Source organism: Ovis canadensis, chromosome 8 (assembly GCF_042477335.2).
Source record: "Ovis canadensis isolate MfBH-ARS-UI-01 breed Bighorn chromosome 8, ARS-UI_OviCan_v2, whole genome shotgun sequence".
Classification (NCBI taxonomy): Eukaryota; Metazoa; Chordata; class Mammalia; order Artiodactyla; family Bovidae; genus Ovis; species Ovis canadensis.
The window spans coordinates 12,386,838-12,406,394 of NC_091252.1; the positions used below are offsets into that span (position 1 = coordinate 12,386,838).

At 40.3% G+C, this 19,557-nt stretch overlaps 1 protein-coding gene across 2 annotated transcripts in view; it reads right to left on the reverse strand.

Annotated features, from left to right (window-relative positions):
• Window positions 1–5,516: 5,516 nt before the first annotated feature.
• The window catches only part of FILIP1 (filamin A interacting protein 1), a 249,339-nt gene continuing 235,298 nt past the window's right edge, over window positions 5,517–19,557 (reverse strand). For both annotated transcript variants that reach the window (XM_069598025.1, XM_069598022.1), the window contains exon 7: window positions 5,517–6,826. In XM_069598025.1, coding sequence (XP_069454126.1) covers window positions 6,786–6,826 — 41 coding nt within the window. In that variant the 3' untranslated portion in view covers window positions 5,517–6,785. The remainder of the gene's footprint in view (window positions 6,827–19,557) is intronic.

Here is a 19,557-nt window from a genome sequence, read left to right on the forward strand (position 1 = left end):
TCATGACTATCTGGGTCGTGAAGTCTTTTTTTGTACAGTTCTTCTGTGTATTCTTGCCACCTCTTCTTAATATCTTCTGCTTCTGTTAGGGCCATACCATTTCTGTCCTTTATCAAGCCCATCTTTGCATGAAATGTTCCCTTGGTATCTCTAATTTTCTTGAAGAGATCTCTAGTCTTTCCCATTCTGTTGTTTTCCTCTATTTCTTTGCATTGATTGCTGAAGAAGGCTTTCTTATCTCTTCTTACTATTCTTTGGAAGTCTGCATTTAGATGCCTATATCTTTCCTTTTCTCCTTTGCTTTTCGCCTCTCTTCTCTTCACAGCTATTTGTAAGGCCTCCCCAGACAGCCATTTTTTTTGCATTTCTTTTCCATGGGGATGGTCTTGATCCCTGTCTCCTGTACAATGTCACGAACCTCATTCCATAGTTCATCAGGCACTCTATCTATCAGATCTAGGCCCTTAAATCTATTTGTCACTTCCACTGTATAATCATAAGGGATTTGATTTAGGTCATACCTGAATGGTCTAGCGGTTTTCCCTACTTTCTTCAATTTGAGTCTGAATTTGGTAATAAGGAGTTCATGATCTGAGCCACAGTCAGCTCCTGGTCTTGTTTTTGCTGACTGTATAGAGCTTCTCCATCTTTGGCTGCATAGACTATAATCAGTCTGATTTTGGTGTTGACCATCTGGTGATGTTCATGTGTAGAGTCTTCTCCTGTGTTGTTGGAAGAGGGTATTTGCTATGACCAGTGCGTTTTCTTGGCAAAACTCTATTAGTCTTTGCCCTGCTTCATTCTGCATTCCAAGGCCAAATTTGCCTGTTACTCCAGATGTTTCTTGACATCCTACTTTTGCATTCCAGGGACCTAATTAAAATTAAAAGCTTCTGCACAATAAAGGAAACTATAAGCCAGGTGAAAAGACAGCCTTCGGAATGGGAGAAAATAATAGCAAATGAAGCAACTGACAAACAACTAATCTCAAAAATATACAAGCAACTCCTGCAGCTCAATTCCAGAAAAATAAACGACCCAATCAAAAAATGGGCAAAAGAACTAAACAGACATTTCTCCAAAGAAGACATACGGATGGCTAACAAACACATGAAAAGATGCTCAACATCAGTCATTATCAGAGAAATGCAAATCAAGACCACTATGAGGTACCATTTCACACCAGTCAGAATGGCTGCGATACAAAAGTCTACAAGCAATAAATGCTGGAGAGAGTGTGGAGAAAAGGGAACCCTCTTACACTGTTGGTGGGAATGCAAACTAGTACAGCCACTATGGAGAACAGTGTGGAGATTCCTTAAAAAACTGGAAATAGGACTGCCTTATGACCCAGCAATCCCACTGCTGGGCATACACACCAAGGAAACTAGAATTGAAAGAGACATGTGTACCCCAATGTTCATCGCAGCATTGTTTATAATAGCCAGGACATGGAAGCAACCTAGATGTCCATCAGCAGATGAATGGATAAGAAAGCTGTGGTACATATACACAATGGAGTATTACTCAGCCATTAAAAAGAATACATTTGAATCAGTTCTAATGAGGTGGATGAAACTGGAGCCTATTATACAGAGTGAAGTAAGCCAGAAAGGAAAACACCCATACAGTATACTAACGCATATATATGGAATTTAGAAAGATGGTAACGATAACCCTATATGTGAGACAGCTAAAGAGATGCAGATGTACAGAACAGACTTTTTGACTCTGTGAGAGAGGGAGAGGGTGGGATGATTTGGGAGAATGGCATTGAAACATGTATAATATCATATAAGAAATGACTCGCCAGTCTAGGTTCGATGCAGGATACAGGATGCTTGGGGCTGATGCACTGGGTTAACCCAGAGGGATGCTATGGGGAGGGAGGTGGGAGGGGCATTCAGGAGTGGGAACTTATGTACACCCATGGCGGATTCATGTTGATGTATGGCAAAACCAATACAGTATTGTAAAGGAAAAAAAATTAAATTAAAAAAAATTTTTTTAAAAGAAAAAGAAAAGAGTTTCGTGCAGTGTGTCCTATTGCCAACAAACACAAAGCCCAGATAAGTTGCTCTGGTTTCTCTATACCTAGGGGAAGCACCTGTTCTCATTAAAAGTGACTCTAGCTCAGGGCTCAGAGACAATATTCTATTTGCGCATATATGATGGAAAGCCTGAGACCCCTTCTCCCGGGAAGTCATGAAATAAACAGTCTTTTGGCAAGTGCTCTCAAACCATGTACCCCTAAGGGCTCCACACCTCCAAGAAGAGAAGCCAAAGAGCTGTCCTTGTGGTCAAGACCCCTAACATCTGCAGCTTTCCTGTGGAAGGCATCTTTGTGTAGACAGCAGCCTTGCCTGGTTTTTGGATATGTGTATCTTTAAATAATAAATAAGAAAACCCCATTCCTTTGTCTCAAATAAGGCAAAGATAAGTTTCGGGCTGGCTATGGCAATGGACCACCATTTCTGGCACAAAGCTGGCAAATAAAAGAGATCAGAGCACAACCCCACCGTCATCCCCACCCCACTTTTCTGAAACCATTATCCAGCTGCCTATGTGGGGGCTGGGCTGACAGTTGCTGGCAAAACCTCAGGAGCATTTGCTCTGCTGAGCAGTCCACCTTTAGACAGGCAGTGGAAGGCAGTGGGAAGTATCTGAATGTTGATCAACAAAGCATTTGGGGGAGGCTAATGGACAAGGGAAACCCTGTAACCAGTTCCATCTCTTGGTGTCTTGTAGGGACTCAAACCATGATATAACTCAGAGAAAAAGCCTCTCTCATTTGGGGAGATCTGCTATTTGACTTATATTTATTCACGTTGAAAAACACCATATTTTAAAGAAAATACGAAATGCAGAGGGGAAATCTATTTTAAAGCAAATAATTTTAAGTAAAAAGAAGGTCAAATATTCATTTTAAATGATTTTAATTTGATAACTATTATTTCCAATTCAAAAAAGAATATTGCACAAATGCTTTTGTATCACAATCATTATTTTTTCTCACCCTGGTGAGATTTTGACAAATATAGTTGGCTTTGGGAAATAACATAGAGAATGTCTTAATTGGCTTAGTAATATCAATAGCCTGTAAAAAAATGAAAGTAGGATATTACATTCATAGAAAAGACAAGTATATATCCATAAATTCACCTGGGTGTAGTGAAAAATAATAAGCTTTTCATGGATTTAATAAAACTTAAAGGAGACAAAATTGAGAATGCTGTGAAAATAGAATGCAGCTCACAAACTTTTCAATGCAATCTTTTGCTTTCAAAAATCCATTAAACCGGCAAGACTTCTAAGAATATTTGATCACATTATAAATCTCTTATATTGGAAAAGTTAACATCTGATATTTTTAAAGCAAAAAATCTAAATAAATACAGACCTGAATTGTTCAAATAACAAAATCTGTGAATGGTGAGGTAAAATTACCAAAATAACATAAACAAACAAAAAGAAAATAATACCAGAAAAAAAATGAATCTTGTCATGGCACCAATAAACATTTCTGTTGAAATTTATGAATATATGACAGTTTCTCTAGGTAACAAACACAGTTTTCATCACTTATGTAGTAAATGCTGAAATTTTAAGAAAATAAAAATTTTAGTGGTCAGCAAGCAAAAATAATTCCACGAAACTTTCCCCATTTTTATGAATTCATTACAGCAATTTTTATTCTTCTTTTTTGCCTTCGAATTAATATTTTTAGCAGAGGCATGGCACTGGAGTCCAGAGGCACATATATGCCTCAGGTGCCAGATGTTTTTTTAAAAAACTTCCATCTTGCATTTTTGGTGTTTTTAGAATTGTTGCTCATCACATTCATGAACACACCCTACTTTAGCTATACTTTTAGTTTATTTCCAGGAAAATTCAACCACAGTATATAGAAGAAAGGCACAACCATATTAATTACATTGTTTAACACACCACTTTACACTTCCTTTGTCACTCGTTTTTAGAAGCTGTGAGTTACTTCAATGGTGTCAGTCTTTCTGTTAATCTTTAAGCTATATACTCCACATCATGATTTGTTTTCAAATGGTTGTCCTAAGATACAATTAATTCTTCACATTTTGTGACCATTCCAGACATCTGATATCTGGAATATTTACAACTAACTTCATCAAACCTTAATGTTTTCTGAAATACTTGAAAAAAACATCTTTGTAATCAGTACTGTCAGAACACATTCTCCTATCAAAAAGAAAAGGGTAACATAATGAATTAGTTCAACTATGCACCTTAATCTGGAAACACTGATTATGACTCTGCTTCAGAAAACATAATTATTCCATGGAAAATGGATTGTCATTCATACTGATGATTGGAGGTTTACTTAAAATAAAATATATAGAAATTATGTGAGCCTGGCCTGGGATAGTGCCAGGATTGAACACGGGGGCAGTTTTTTCAGTTGGATGTTGATAAGGGAATGGCAACCCACTCCAGTGTTCCTGCCTGGAGAACCCCATGGACATGGGAGCCAGGTGGGCTCCAGCCCATGGGGTCACAAAGGGTCAGACTCGACTGAGCAACTAACCCTTTCACACTTTCACTGGAGTATGACTATTTATAATCTTGTTTGTTTATTCACTAGATAAAGACTTCTGTGTTTATTTTCTATTCATTTTTAATATTTTATTATTTTTGTCAAGACAGTTTTTTATTAATGTAGATTAATTTTACTCATCTGTCACTCACATTCCATTAGAGTTTAAAGAAGGGACTTAATCATAGCAGGGGCGGAAAAGAGCAACCATCTGAGTTGGCCTGATCACACCATCATCCCCTGCAAATTTCATTATAAATGCAGGAGAAACAAAATCTTTAGATCCAAATATACATAAGTTACTTGTAATATTTTAAGTTAACATCAAGTAGTATTTAAAGTTTTATCTTCTAGCCTTTTCACTCTTTGGGTAATAAAATTCTCACAAGTTAAGAAAGTTATTTGCTTCAAAATAAATTCTGTGGTATATCAGAATATTTTTGCCATCAGAAGTATAAGCATTGGCAAATAGGGAATTTAACTGTGAGTCGAAAAATACAGCAATACTAAATAAAACCCCCTTCTCACTGAAATGGCCAGTTCAGAAACATTTTCAGAAATCAAAACCCATAACAACAATTTTTAAAATCTTCACACATACACACTCTAGTTTCATTAATTAGTAATGAAAGCCCTGCATGTCTGTGATGCGTTCACAATTATTCATGCTAAGACAAACTTACTGTAACATTTCTCTTACTTACAGAACTCATAACTAATTTTACATAAAATACAGTTATTTAATTTTTAATACCTACTGAATGTGATTTGCTAATTCCATAAGGCATACCTTAAAACCTAATGTTTCTGTTCCATAGATTCAGTGCGTATTCCCCTCATGGCCTCAGGAACCTGGGTAATGTTGTGGACCAGAGAAATGGGCCAGTAGTATTACCTGTGTACTTTCTAGTTATCCTTGTGATGCTAACAAGCATTCTTTCTTTAATCTCGATAAAGTGACATGATACGTGATTTATGCTCCTAGAAACTGATGTGTCAACGCCTCATTTGTCTTCATAATGATCTTTTTAAAGACCTTATTGAAAACATATTCATATTAACAAAATCTTTTTTTTAAAAAAAGCTATACTATTAGAGTTTCAAGTAGTTTTCTGATGCATATTTTCACATAAACCTAAATTCAACAGCAGGTCTGACACTGAGATTTGATTAACGCGTATTGTGCTTTGAATTTTTAAAGAATATATTATCTAACCTATAGGGGGTTATGAAAACATGTCCAAATTCTAGCTATCAAGAAGAAAAGTTTACGTATCTTGGGATTTCTTTTACCACTTAAAAAAAAATGCTGATAGTATCTAGGTCAGTTTTTATTTTTAATTTTTTCATTTGGATAGATTGTGAGAAATAATCTAATATCACAGTCCTTATTACACATCCTGTACATGTAAGTACATAATGCAAACAGAAATACAATAGAACTGTCAGTAAAAGCTGTCCCTTTAAGGCTTACTGGTAAAACTCACACAGCTCCTTCTATTAATTTGTTCCATATGAAAACAAATTCATCCAGGGTTTTGGGCACAGAACACCAGAAAGAGCAACTTTAGAAAACTGGCTTAAGTATTTTAAATTAAACTCTTAAATCACAGTGTTGTTTGTTAGTGGTGAACCATGATCAGAACCAGAGAATTGTACAAATAATAATAACAGATCTTCCAGGACCTCCTGCTCTGGTTTTACCTCTTGAATTTACCCTATAGAGTGTTGTACTTTCTTTTTTTTTTTTTTTTTCAGGAATAGCAAACTGATAGAAGAAAATAAGCAGAGCTTACGATTTTGAATACACCAATACCAATACTTTGGTGAACTGACAGTGTAGTCTACAAATATATGTGCCATAGACTATGAAGAAGGAAACACTTTAGGAAAGCTAATCACATTACAAAATGTATTATAAAAATAAATTACACAGCATGTGCCCGTGGACCTGAAAGCTTTGCCAAAGGAAGAGAAATTTGACACAAAGATTGAATTGCTCTTGCTACCTGTTTTTATATTATCAGCAAAACCATTTTCAGCTTTTATGTTTATATCCTCAAAAAAAAAAAATTCACTGGAAGAAGGAAATTATTTCCAGTAGTGATCAGTAGCATGGAGGACCTTAGTGATGGTGGAGGGCTGGAGATATATTATCCATTCAACAGGGATTCAGAGGAAATACACACACCCAGTATGTGCTTGGTTTACCATTTCATCTTGAGTTCATACGTAACTGGTGGATGATGATGCTTTCTATAAAGAGAAGAAAGATACAGCATTTTCAATTAGACTGAAACTAACATCAGTAGTTTACGTGCAGGTCAACACCATATCATTTCACTAACAGACCATAGGCATCAAACAACAAAACAAAAACAGGTGCATGCACCCAGCAGCTTCTCTGGAAGTTCCTATTTTTGGGTAACTTCTTTATATTGACATAGGAGATCTACCTCTAAAATTCTTAAAGCCTTTTAGAAACCATGTCTAATATTCTAACAACATTCAATCAGTTTTACCCAAGGAAAGCCCTGAACACAAAGACAGTAATTACTACAGACAAGTTGCATAATGGAAACCAGACTATTTCCTAGAATTTCTGTTCTGAATAATATTCACATACTTTTATTTTTTTTATGTCTGTGGACTTGAATTTTAATAAGGAAATATTTATTTTATTCCCAGGAATTCACTAGATAATATTTATCTTTATTCTCAGGAATAACAATATTATTTATATTATTATAAATAATATTTATTCCCAAGAAGTCACCAAATACAGATGACTCATTCTTGTCTCTGCTTCTTTTTGTATACTCCACCTGGGAAGATGCTTTATAATTCTTCATATGCTTTTCAATTGAAATTCATTTTATAAAAGTAAATAAAAATAGGTTGAGATAGTAATTAGAACAGCAGCAACAAGTGTGCAGTATTTATATTTGATTTATTTCACTTTTATCTTAACCTTGATGCCTTTGTGAACATGTATCTTTTTTTTTTTTCTTTTCATTGTGTCATTGAGGCTCTATATGCCCATCACTGCTGGGCATGGGTTTCCCAGGTAGCCCTAGAGGTAAAGAACCTGCCTGCCAATGTGGAAGAGCTAAGAGATGCAGTTTGATCACTGGGTGGGGAAGATCCCCTGGAGGAAGGCATGGCAACCCACTCCAGTATTCTGGCCTGGAGAATCCCTTGGACAAAGGAGCCTGGCAGGCTCCAGTCCAAAGGATCGCAAAGAATCAGACATGACTGAAGCCACTTAGCACTCATGCACTGCTGGGCATGGAACTACATTGGTGAGCAAAATGAAGCGTGATCCTGCATTTGCTGAGATTATAAACAGCAGAGGAAAGAAATAACTAAGCCTCAAATGGTTTCTCTGCCTGAAAAATGTATTGCCTCCCTGTCAACTGTCAGGCTTCCCAGGTGGATCAGTGGTAAAGAATCTGCCTGCCAGTGAAGGAGATGCAGGAGACATAGGTTCAATCCCTGGGTTGGGAAGATCCCCTAGAGAAGGTAATGACCCGCTCCAGTATTCTGGCCTGGGAAATCCCATGGACAGAGGAGCCTGGTGGCCTACAGTCCTTGGGGTTGCAAAGAGTCCACGCGATTTAGCGACTGAGCATGCGGTATGCTCACAAACATTAATTGAAACACACTAGTTCACTTTCACTTTTCTTCATTGGAGAAGGAAATGGCAACCCACTCCAGTGTTCTCGCCTGGAGAATCCCAGGGACAGAGGAGATAGTGGGCTGCCGTCTATGGGGTCGCACAGAGTCGGACACGACTGAAGCGACTTAGCAGCAGCAGCAGCATGTTGTGGACCTAGAGGTTTACTTCACACTGACCACTAGGTGGAGATATTTCCACTCCATCTCTTGACCTTTCTGAATTGAATTTGGGATAAACAGATAAGCAAAGTAAAATGAAAAACATAAATGTTTTAGATACTTAATAGTAACTAGTTATGAATGTTTTGCAAAACTTTTAAGACATATATGTGATTTTTCACTGTACCAGAAACTCGGAAAAATCATTAGCTCATTTTGTCTTTTCAAAGTTGTTCTAGCCTCAATTTTTTTCAACACTTAAAAATGAATTAAAATCTTCAGGTAAAGACTAAAAACACTAAATAAAATATTATGTAGTTAAAAATCAGAGTCTCTTTTTTTGCTTTTACAAATTAAAATGCTATTTCCTACTCAACACTGTTTCTTTTTTTAATTGTTTAAAGTAGTTTTCAAAGAGTAAAAACACATAGGTCTCAGACCTCCCTAACAGAATTCAAGTATCTTCCCCATTTTCCTCCCCTAAGAGACTACAGGAAACACATGTTTAAAAGAGTGAAATCTAGAATTGTTCTTATTGCAGATGTAATTCAGAATGTGTTTGCCTTGTTCCTTCACTAAATTCTCTCTCAAGTCCCTGGCAGGACTAATATTTTGTTTTACTGTGATACCTTCTTCTCTCCTCTTGCGTGTGCAAACCTCTAAATTCCTAGAGTTGTCTTCTCCTAATCCTAGAATTTTATAGTCTTTGTAATAATAATAACTTTTCAAGATACACGCACCCCAGTATTCCTTGCAGCACTATTTACAATGGCTGAGACATGGGAGCAACCTAAATGTTGCATGGATAAAGGAAAAATGGCACATATATACAGTGGAATACTACTCAGCCATGAAAAGCACAAAATAATGCTGGATGCAGCAACATGGATAGACGGAAAGATTGTCATACTGAGTGAAGTAAGTCAGAAAGATAAATAACAAATTATATCACTTATATGTGGAATCTTAAAAAAAAAAGATACAAATGAGCTTATTTACAAAACAAAAATAGCCACAGATATAGAAAACAATTTTATGGCTACCAATGGGCAAATGTGGAGAAGGCAATGGCACCCTACTCCAGTACTCTTGCCTGGAAAATCCCATGGACGGAGGAGCTCGGTAGGCTGCAGTCCATGAGGTTGCTAAGAGTCAGACACAACTGAGCAACTTCACTTTGACTTTTCACTTTCATGCATTGGAGAAGGAAATGACAACCCACTCCAGTATTCTTGCCTGGAGAATCCCAGAGACGGGGGAGCCTGGTGGGCTGACATCTATGGGGTCACACAGAGTCGGACTCAACTGAAGCGACTTAGAAAAAAAAAAAAAAGGGCAAATGGGGAGGGGGGATAAATTGGGAGATTGGGATTAACATATGCCCACTACTATATATACAATAAATAATAAGGACCCACTGTATAGCACAGGAAACTCTACTCAAAACTCTTTAATGGCCTATATGGGAAAAGAATCAAGGAAATATATATATATATATATATATAAAGCAGATTCACTTTGCTGTACACCTGAAACTAACACAACATTTTATATCAACTATACTCTAATAAAATAATAATAATAATAATAATAATAGATTTTCAGATTAGTATTTGGTAAAAATACATATGGCAAAAGAGTCCATATATAGAAACAATGTCTTGGTTGGACCATTATATTTTATTATTTTTTTTTAAGGTAACAAACTGGTAATCCATGCATGGTATTATATATTAATGCTATTAATCAGATTGTGTTACTAAAAAAGACTATCTCAAAAATACTTGATAATGCCAAATAAGAGAGCTCATTTTATTTAATTCAACTTAATAATAAAAGATGGCATTTAATATTTATGTACATACAATTTACTTAAAGGAATACAACTAAACCCAAGTTATTTTATTTTATATAAATAGGGACATATTTCACTTTGCTTCTAAATATAGTGAGACAAGATCTATATGACAGTGACTGTATCATTTGAAACTTATTAAGGATATTTATTAAATCTATGTTTGCTTGTTATCTACACTTTCTCCAAATCTATAAGCTGACTCAGATAAGAATCTCCCAGCCAATGCATAAACTTGTGAGAAATTTTTTAAAAGGTTGCTTTAACGCATTAAATTTTGAGGTGACTCATTGCACAGCTAAGCTGTCTGATTCAGAAGGAGTCCAAGGTTGCCAGCAAAAAATAATAATAATAATAAAATAAAAGTGCTTTAGGGATTCAATTCAGTTCAGTTCAGTTCAGTCGCTCAGTCATGTCCCACTCTTTGCGACCCCATGAATCACAGCACGCCAGGCCTCCCTGTCCATCACCAACTCCCGGAGTTTACTTAAACTCACGTCCATCTAGTCGGTGATGCCATCCAGTCATCTCATCCTCTGTCGTCTGCTTTTCCTCCTGCCCCCAATCCCTCCCAGCATCAGAGTCTTTTCCAATGAGTCGACTCTTTGCATGAGGTGGCCAAAGTACTGGAGTTTCAGCTTTAGCATCATTCCTTCCAAAGGACACCCAGGACTGATCTCCTTTAGAATGGACTAGTTGGATCTCCTTGCAGTCCAAGTGACTCTCAAGAGTCTTCTCCAACACCACAGTTCAAAAGCATCAATTCTTCGGCGCTCAGCTTTCTTCACAGTCCAACTCTCACATCCATACATGACCACTGGAAAAACCACAGCCTTGACTAGACGGACCTTTGTTGGCAAAGTAATGTCTCTGCTTTTGTATATGCTATCCAGGTTGGTCATAACTTTTCTTCCAAGGAGTAAGCGTCTTTTAATTTCATGGCTGCCGTCACCATCTGCAGTGATTTTGGAGCCCCCCAAAATAAAATCTGACACTGTTTCCACTGTTTCCCCATCTATTTCCCATGAAGTGATGGGACCGGATGCCATGATCTTTGTTTTCTGAATGCTTTAGGGACTAGTACCATTATATGTGTGTTTTTTTAAGGTGGGATTTCCAAGTCCCTTCCTGTTTCTTTATGATTTAGGACAATAAGATAATATTACAAACTTTATTGAAGTTATAAATTCTGTCAGCAAATCTTAATTTATCTTCAATTCTGTCCTCAACTCAGAATAAGACCCAAATAGAGGACCATAGGCCACAGTTCAGCTTCTATCAGCAAACTCAAAAGAGCAAAGCACTTAAATTTGGGGCCCTCTGATGTGTAGGTATTTACCAACAATTTCTGTTTTTCTAATTGAAAGAAGAGCTGCTGCTACTGCTAAGTCACTTCAGTTGTGTCCAACTCTGTGCAACCCCATAGATGGCAGTCCACCAGGCTCCCCCATCCCTGGAATTCTCCAGGCAAGAACACTGGAGTAGGTTGCCATTTCCTTCTCCAATGCATGAAAGTGAAAAGTGAAAGTGAAGTTGCTCAGTCGTGTCCAACCCTCAGCAACCCTATGGACTATAGCCTTCCAGGCTCTTCCATCCATGGAATTTTCCAGGCTAGAGTGCTGGAGTGGGGTGCCATTGCCTTGTCCAAAAGAAGAACACAACTTCTAAATCTTAATCAACATATACACATGGGTTCATTGCATTCTTACATATAATTTTATATTAACAGTTGATCAAAGGACTTACAAACGTTTTCCATTATATATTTCTCTCAAGTGTTACCTTGAGGTTTTTTTTTCTTAAGAAACTTCAGGTAACACATTAAATAATTGTTTGCTTTCATGATATTATTGTGAAATGATGTGGCTTATGAATTCATTCTTTTATTTCACTAGCTGTTAAGTGACTTCCATGGAAAGGATGCATTGTTGTTGTCATTGTTCAGATGCTAAGTCGTGTCCGACTCTTTGGGACCCCATGAACTGAAGCCCGCCAGAATTCCCTCTCCTTCACCACCTCCCTGAGCTTGCTCAAAGTCATGTCCATGGAGTCAGTGATGCCAGCCCACCATCTCATCCTCTGTCGTCCCCTTCTCCTCCTGCCCTCAATCTTTTCCCAGCATCAGGGTCTTTCCCAATGAGCTGGTTCTTTGCATCAGATGGCCAAAGTGTTGGAGCTTCAGATTTAGCATCAGTCCTTCCAATGAATATTCAGGGTTGATTTTCTTTGGGATTGACCAGTTTGATCTCCTTGCAGTCCAAGGGACTCTCAAGAGTTCTCCAGCACACAGTTTGAAAGCATAAATTCTTTGGCACTCAGCCTTCTTTATGGTTCAACTCTCACATCCATACCAGACTACTGGAAAAACCATAGCTTTGACTATGTGGACCTTTGTCAATTCCTAATTACACTTGACTTCTGTCCTTACAAGGATGACTTATTTATCCTCCATGGGTGGTATCCCCAAAACTCCTGGCCAGTCAGATGACTTGAGATCCAAAGCTGTATACATAAGACAGGATTGGGGGGAAATTTGGGGGAGAGTGTCTCTTGAGTGCTAGAGTGGGGCAACCTGGCAACAAATTAAATTCTAATTCCTCCCAGGAGAGCCCCTTCAGCTAAGAAGTAAGAAAGATGTATTCCTTGCAAAGTCAGTGCCTTCCTCCTGAGCAATGCCTATGTTCACGCTCTGCCATACTCGAGAGAACCCTTGAGCTCTAAATTTTAAAAATCAGCTCTAGTAAATGAGACCACATCACTTAGAAAGCCTCCAAACTCACCCACCAGAGACAAAACAGAGCAAAAGTTCGACTTGTAGCAGGACTTTGCCTTAGTAAAGTAGGGCCGCTTCACTCACAGGAAACCGCCCACTAAGTTACAGGAAACAGTTTCTGTTGGTTTCTGCATCAGCTTGGCTGGCGGATGGCCTGTTCGCCTGCTCCATGGCCCCTGCTCCCAGGGGATCTGCCTAGAGAGCCAGACACTGGCTTAGGGCTCTACTGTTCTTCCTCCTTTCTTCCTTCTTCCTGGGGTTTCCTTCTACCAAACCCCAGCTTTGAACTTGCTGCCTGCCCTCCAGCAAAAATGTCCTAGTTCTGTACCCCTTTTGTAAGTAGGGGTGCCTGGATATTGTTTACTTTTAAGGTTTATTTTAATAAACTGCTTCGGTACTCACTCTTGTTATTATCACATTCAGACATTAATCAGAGTTCTGATAAAACATCTGTTTTAAATAGGAAGTCCAATAAACTTCCTCTGTGGACTTGGACTTGTAGTTCTTCTGGATTCAGCTCAACTAATTAAAAACACTTCCGCTAATCAGTTCTGTCATTTGTTTCAGGAAACTTTTGAAGCAGATGACACAACGTCTCTGGAGCTTTCTCAACCACGTAAGTTTACTTGCTTCCTTCCAGAACATTTCCCACTCCATCATCAGACCAAGTCCTCGCACTCCCCCCCCCCCCCCCCCCCCCGCCCAGTGCCCTCCCTGCTCCTAGGTGGCAGGAGTAACTAATCATCACAGTTATGACTGATGGCTTCTTTTTCAGGCAAGCTAGTTGTTCTCTCTCACACAGATTACTGTTCCCCAGATACAAACAAATTGGAACTAGTTATCCCATGCGTGCGTGCCTGATAAGTCACTTCAGTCATGACCAACTCTTTACAGCCCTATGAACTGTAGCCTGCCAGGCTCCTCTGTCCATGGGATTTCCCAGGCAAGAATCCTGGAGGGGGTTGCCATGCCCTCCTCCAGGGGATCTGTCTAATCCAGGGATTGAAACTGCATCTCGTACGTCTCCTGCCTTGGCAGGTGTGTTCTTTACCACTAGCACCATCTGGGAAGCCCAGCCACCTGGGAAGCCCCGTTATCCCACAGGTAACATTAATTATAAATAAAAGTAAATGGTTGGAAAATATTAAGTGCTTGAGCCAAGCATGCTCAGTTTCCACCTTTTGGACACAGGTGCTAGATACTGGACGCTGAGATCGACTTAGGTTGACATAAGTCTACAGCTGATCCTAGGATAGCACGGAATATAACATTACATGTGAAAATTGAGCGGCAGCTGTGAGTTTTAGATAAGGCCAATATTTATCGAAGTGCTGTTTTGAGAACTTTAACACAGAGTTACCATGTGCTATGCTGTGCGACTATGCTAAGTCACTTCAGTTGTGTCCAACTCTGCAACCCCATGGACTGCAGCCCACCGGGCTCCTCTGTCCCTGGAATTCGCCAGGCAAGAATACTGAAGTGGGTTGCCATGCACACCTCCAGGGGATCTTCCCAACCCAGGAATTGAACCTGTATTTGCTGCACTGCAGGCAGGTTCTTTACCTCTAGCACCACCTGGTAAGTCCCAAGAGTTTCCATGTAGATAGCTCAATATCTCAAACCTTTGGCAATATTATTTTGGCCCACTGAGTGGGTATTTTTATCTATAGATGAATATACACTTTGCTCATTTGAAGTGGTATCATATGAAATCATGAATAAGGTACTAGAAGAAACAGAAACCCTGGTTCCATCATCGAGAAGACAGACACTGTGAGCCTTGGGGTTTGTTTGTTTTGATTTTGTTTTCATCTTTAATAATAGGGATAGTTATCCTGTTGACTTCTAAAGTCTGGTTCATTTCTAAATAGTCCTTGACTTTGCAATTCTATCCATTACACATACACAGTATTAATACAAGTAAAGAGGTCAAAACTATTTTTGCTGGGTAAGCAACCTAACTATTAGTTTTTAGGAAAAGCATTATGACAGAATCTTTTAAATTGCTTACTGAATAAGAGTGAAGCATATCATATTATCGCTATAAGCAGGAATGTCAGAATCATAACAGATAATAGCTAAATGTAAGCCGTAAGCCAAGGTGAAGTGGTTTGCCAAAGGTTACACTGCCTTCCTCTGATCTCTGGTCAGTCCTATGTCCGTTCAGCAATCCACCTTAGCTCCCTGTTCACCTTAATAACTATCTGCAATCTAAATCCTGCATGTGGTGGTGGTGTTCAGTCCTTTAAAAGGACAGCCTCTCTGATCTCTTTTGGAGGTCCAGCATGAAACTAAAGAGCATGACAAATCACCTGAAACCTTTTCTTTCCTGAACTCCTCTAGAGGAGTCAGAAAGGATGAGCCATTTGCAATTCATTCAAGTATGTTTATAATTCACAAGAAGCTCTCAGGTCCCCTTAGTTCTTCACATACATGATGGCTTCAGAGGTGAGAACTTCCCAATCTGGGACTCCTGTTTGTTTTGAATCCATTATATGCGATGGTAATGATGCTTTTGAACTGTGGTGTTGGAGAAGACTTTGGAGAGTCCCTTGGACAGCAAGGAGATCCAACCAGTCCATTCTAAAGGAGATTAGTCCTGAATATTCATCGAAAGGACTAATGCTGAAGCTGAAGCTCCAATACTTTGGCCACCTGATGAGAAAAGCCGACTCTTTGGAAAAGACTCTGATGCTGGGAAAGATTGAAGGCAGGAGGAGAAGGGGACGACAGAGGATGAGATGGTTGGACGGCATCACCGACTCAATAGACAGGAGTTTGAGCAAGCTCCGGGAGATGGTGACGGACAGGGGAGCCCAGTGTGCTGCAGTCCACGGGGTCACAAGGTCAGACACAACTTAGCGACTGAACAGCAGCCACCTGCCACGGTGCCTTTGAAGGGAAACAGAAGTGGCTTACACCACCCGGGATGGCAGCACTTGGATTTTCCCCCAATTTCACCCACTCTTTCCCTCCGTGTCCTCAGGCGTGAAGTGTTGGCATCCTCCCCGTCACTCTCACAGGTTTGTACTGCAGACTTTGGTGCAAGGATGCCTCTCTCTCCTCTAACTCCTAGCCATCCTTCAGCTGCTGGTTTTCTCCTCTACAGTCAAGTGCCCGGTTTTGTTTTGTTGACAACATTTTCTGTAAAAATGTTAAAAAAAAAAAAAAGGACAGGCTTTAAACCCTGACTTAGATTCTGAAATAATGGCCTGTCTGTGACGAGACTTGTGACTAAACCACTGGCAGCCACCGCCACGCCTTCATGGAGGGCGATGCTTTTAAAAGAGACTTTGGAGACAGAAAGACAGAACCACCCGAAGGAGATGCCGGAGGAAGGGCAGCTTCCATGGAGAGGAAGCAAGTCGAGCAAGTCAAGCGAAGGTGAGCTGGCTGCTCTGCAAGGCATTCTGGGGGCCTGGGGGTGGGAGTTCAGCTGGGGGCAGGCAGGGCCGGGCGGTCAGGAGCCAGGTCACAGATCCTCGGTGCCATATGGTCTTTGAGCGTTGACTGATATTTTAACTATGCATACGAATTACTTTAACAGAAATAAGGATGCATTAAAGAATAAATGGGAAGCAGAGGCAAACAAGCTTGAGCATCCTGTCAATGGCTCCACGGGTCAGGGAAGACAGAGGAGTAACTCGCCATAGAGGATGACGCGTCTGAAGGAAGAATTGTGCTGAGATGGAAGGGGCCGATGCACTGATGTCCTGTGTGGACATAACAGGTGGAAAAGGGAAGCTGAAAGAGCAGAGGGTGAAGAGATGGCCCATCATGAAACCCTGAAGGAGGTGGTAGCAGGGAAACGCTGACCATCGTCTGGGTTGGGAAAGTTGGGGAATGATACACTCTCGGGTCCTGGGAATCCTCCCTGGGCTGGTCTTGTTCCCTCTTCTCTCTGCCCTCCTGCCTCCCACATACAAGTGCCCTTCTTATCCGTGGGATTTTTCCAGTCAGGAAAGCCTCACTCTCTCCCCAGTATTTCCAAATCTATGAAGGAAGGAGAAATTCAGATCTCTGCACATCTTACATTCATGGGCAGGTTTTTGTTCCCCTGAAATTATACTCTTCCCACACTGCACATCAAAGCTATGTCTTCACTTCTTTCTTAAAGACATTCAAGTAAGAGGTCTGGTAATGCCCTACCCTGGATGAATACACAGAAACCTCCAGACACTCCAACTGCCCCATGTTAACATGTCCGCACTGAAAATGTCATAAAGATGACAGTAGAAACTGAATGCCTCTGTTTAAGCAATTGACCCAGATGGGAAGGTTATTTTCAAGAAACTGTCAAGATCCTTTGGGCCACATCTCATCTTGGAATTTTTCTGGTGTATGCATGCTACATGGCCATGATCACAGTATGCAGAAACAGCCGACATACACAAATGATAGTTTGTGAGTGTCGGCTGTTTCTGCATACTCTGATGGCCCATGGTGAAGAATTTGCCTGCCAGTGCAAAAGCTGCAGGAGATGCAGGTTTGACCCCTGGCTCAGGAAGATCCCCTGGAGGAGGGCATGGCAACCTACTCCAGTATTCCTGCCTGGGAAATCCCATGGACAGAGGAGCCTAGCGGGCTACAGTCCATGGGACTGCAAAGAGTCAGACAGGACTTAAGGGGCTGAAGAACAACAAGATCAGGGCTGCTCTGTAGCTCTGTGAATGGGGCCCCATGTGTCCCCACATTGTAATCTGTGGCAATGGTACCCCTCTCCCTCCCAGGATGAGATCTGATGGTATCTGTCCACAGTAGCCCTGGTGAGATCCCTGCTACACAATGCTTTGTTCCAAAAGAGGGGGGAAAAAAACTCTCACCTTTTCACCGCATTCACTCTTACAAAAGCACATGCATCTCAAAAAAAAAGAAAAAAAAATTAAATTCACACATGGAAGCCAAAGTTGGAGTGCACCGAATCCTCCACCTCCAACCCCAGTGGATGTACACTTCTAATATGCAGTTTAAAACGAAGCTAGCCCATCAACGTCGAGTTGGAGCTAAAATTAAAAAGGAAAACTGCCACAGCGGTTGCTCTTTATCATTTCTGAAAAGCGAATATGTGTCGTGCCGCCAAATTTTCTTAGCAGGCTGTATCCCAAGACCCAGATGTATAAACATCCTGTCCATGCATGGTTAAACGTCTTCTGGGCCTTCCCTGTGGATGGAATGAGCTTCCGGGCAGAACCCCTGTAAGCGTGACGTGTGCAGGTGAAAGAGCAAAACAGCAGCAGCGACAGTTGATTAGGAGGGCACTGAAGAACGGCAGGTAGAATAAAAAAATGCAGACTTTCACTCTCTGGACTCCTCCGTTTGTTCAGATACAACGTGTTATGGTACAACAACAAGACACAATGCTAGGGAGGCATTTGAATAACAGCGGAGCATCTTTGTTTTTGAAGGGGATGATGTCCACTCTACAAAAGAGGGGCTCTCCCTTTCAAAAGAACATTGGAATGTTGATATTTCAAATGGCAAGATCTCTAGTTTAAACATGTTCAGAAAGTTTATGTTTTCTTTTTTCTCATTCTCCCTCTTCTTCTACCTTGAAATTCCCTTATCAGGGCATGTCGACCGTGGTTGCTTAACGTTTTAAAATACGTTTGCTGAGAACTGAGCTGTCAGTCACAGTGATCTAATTAAGTGACTGTGTATACGGAGATGGGTCTACCTCCTTCATCCACAATTTGAGTCCAGGTTCTACAGGGAATAGGAAGTCCGGTGTGGAAAGAACTCAGAAGACAGTCTCTTTACCTTGAAGCTCAATGATTCCCTGATGGCTCAGATGGTAAAGAATCTGCCTGCAGTGCAGGAGACCCAGGTTCAATTCCTGGGTCAGGAAGATTCCCTAGAGAAGGGAAGGCTAACCATTCTAGAACTCTTGCCTGGAGAATTCCATGGACAGAGGAGCCTGCCAGGTTCATGAGGTCACAAAGAGTCAGACTTGACTGAGCCACTAACACTTTCACTTTTTTTTTTTTAAGGGCTTCCCTTGTGGCTCAGCTGGTAAAGAATCTGCCCACATTGCTGGAGACCTGGGTCTGATCCCTGGGTTGAGAAGATCCCCTGGAGAAGGGAAAGGCTACCCACTCCAGTGTTCTGGCCTAGAGAATTCCATGGACTGTATAAACTATGAGGTCACAAAGAGTCGGACACGACTAAGCGACTTTCACTTGTAAACAATGGGCTAAAAACTAATCATATATCTTAAAAAAAAAAAAAAAATCTACCTTTACACCAATATCCAGAGCAGGGACTATCCAAATGATTTTGGAACCCTCACAATTGAGAAGTGGAAAATGGCAACCTGTAACTAAGTACTTACTGTGTTGTTGTAAAGTTGACCCAGTTGGCTCAAAGACTTGGAAAGGTGCTGGCTACCTGAGACTTCAGATGCTAAGCTGAGGGTTATCAGCCTTGAGCTCATTTGCGGTTACCCGACTATGATGCACCACGTCCACATCAACGCAGTTAATCTCACTGACAACAGCATTTTGCATTCGCTCACTCTTCATGCAT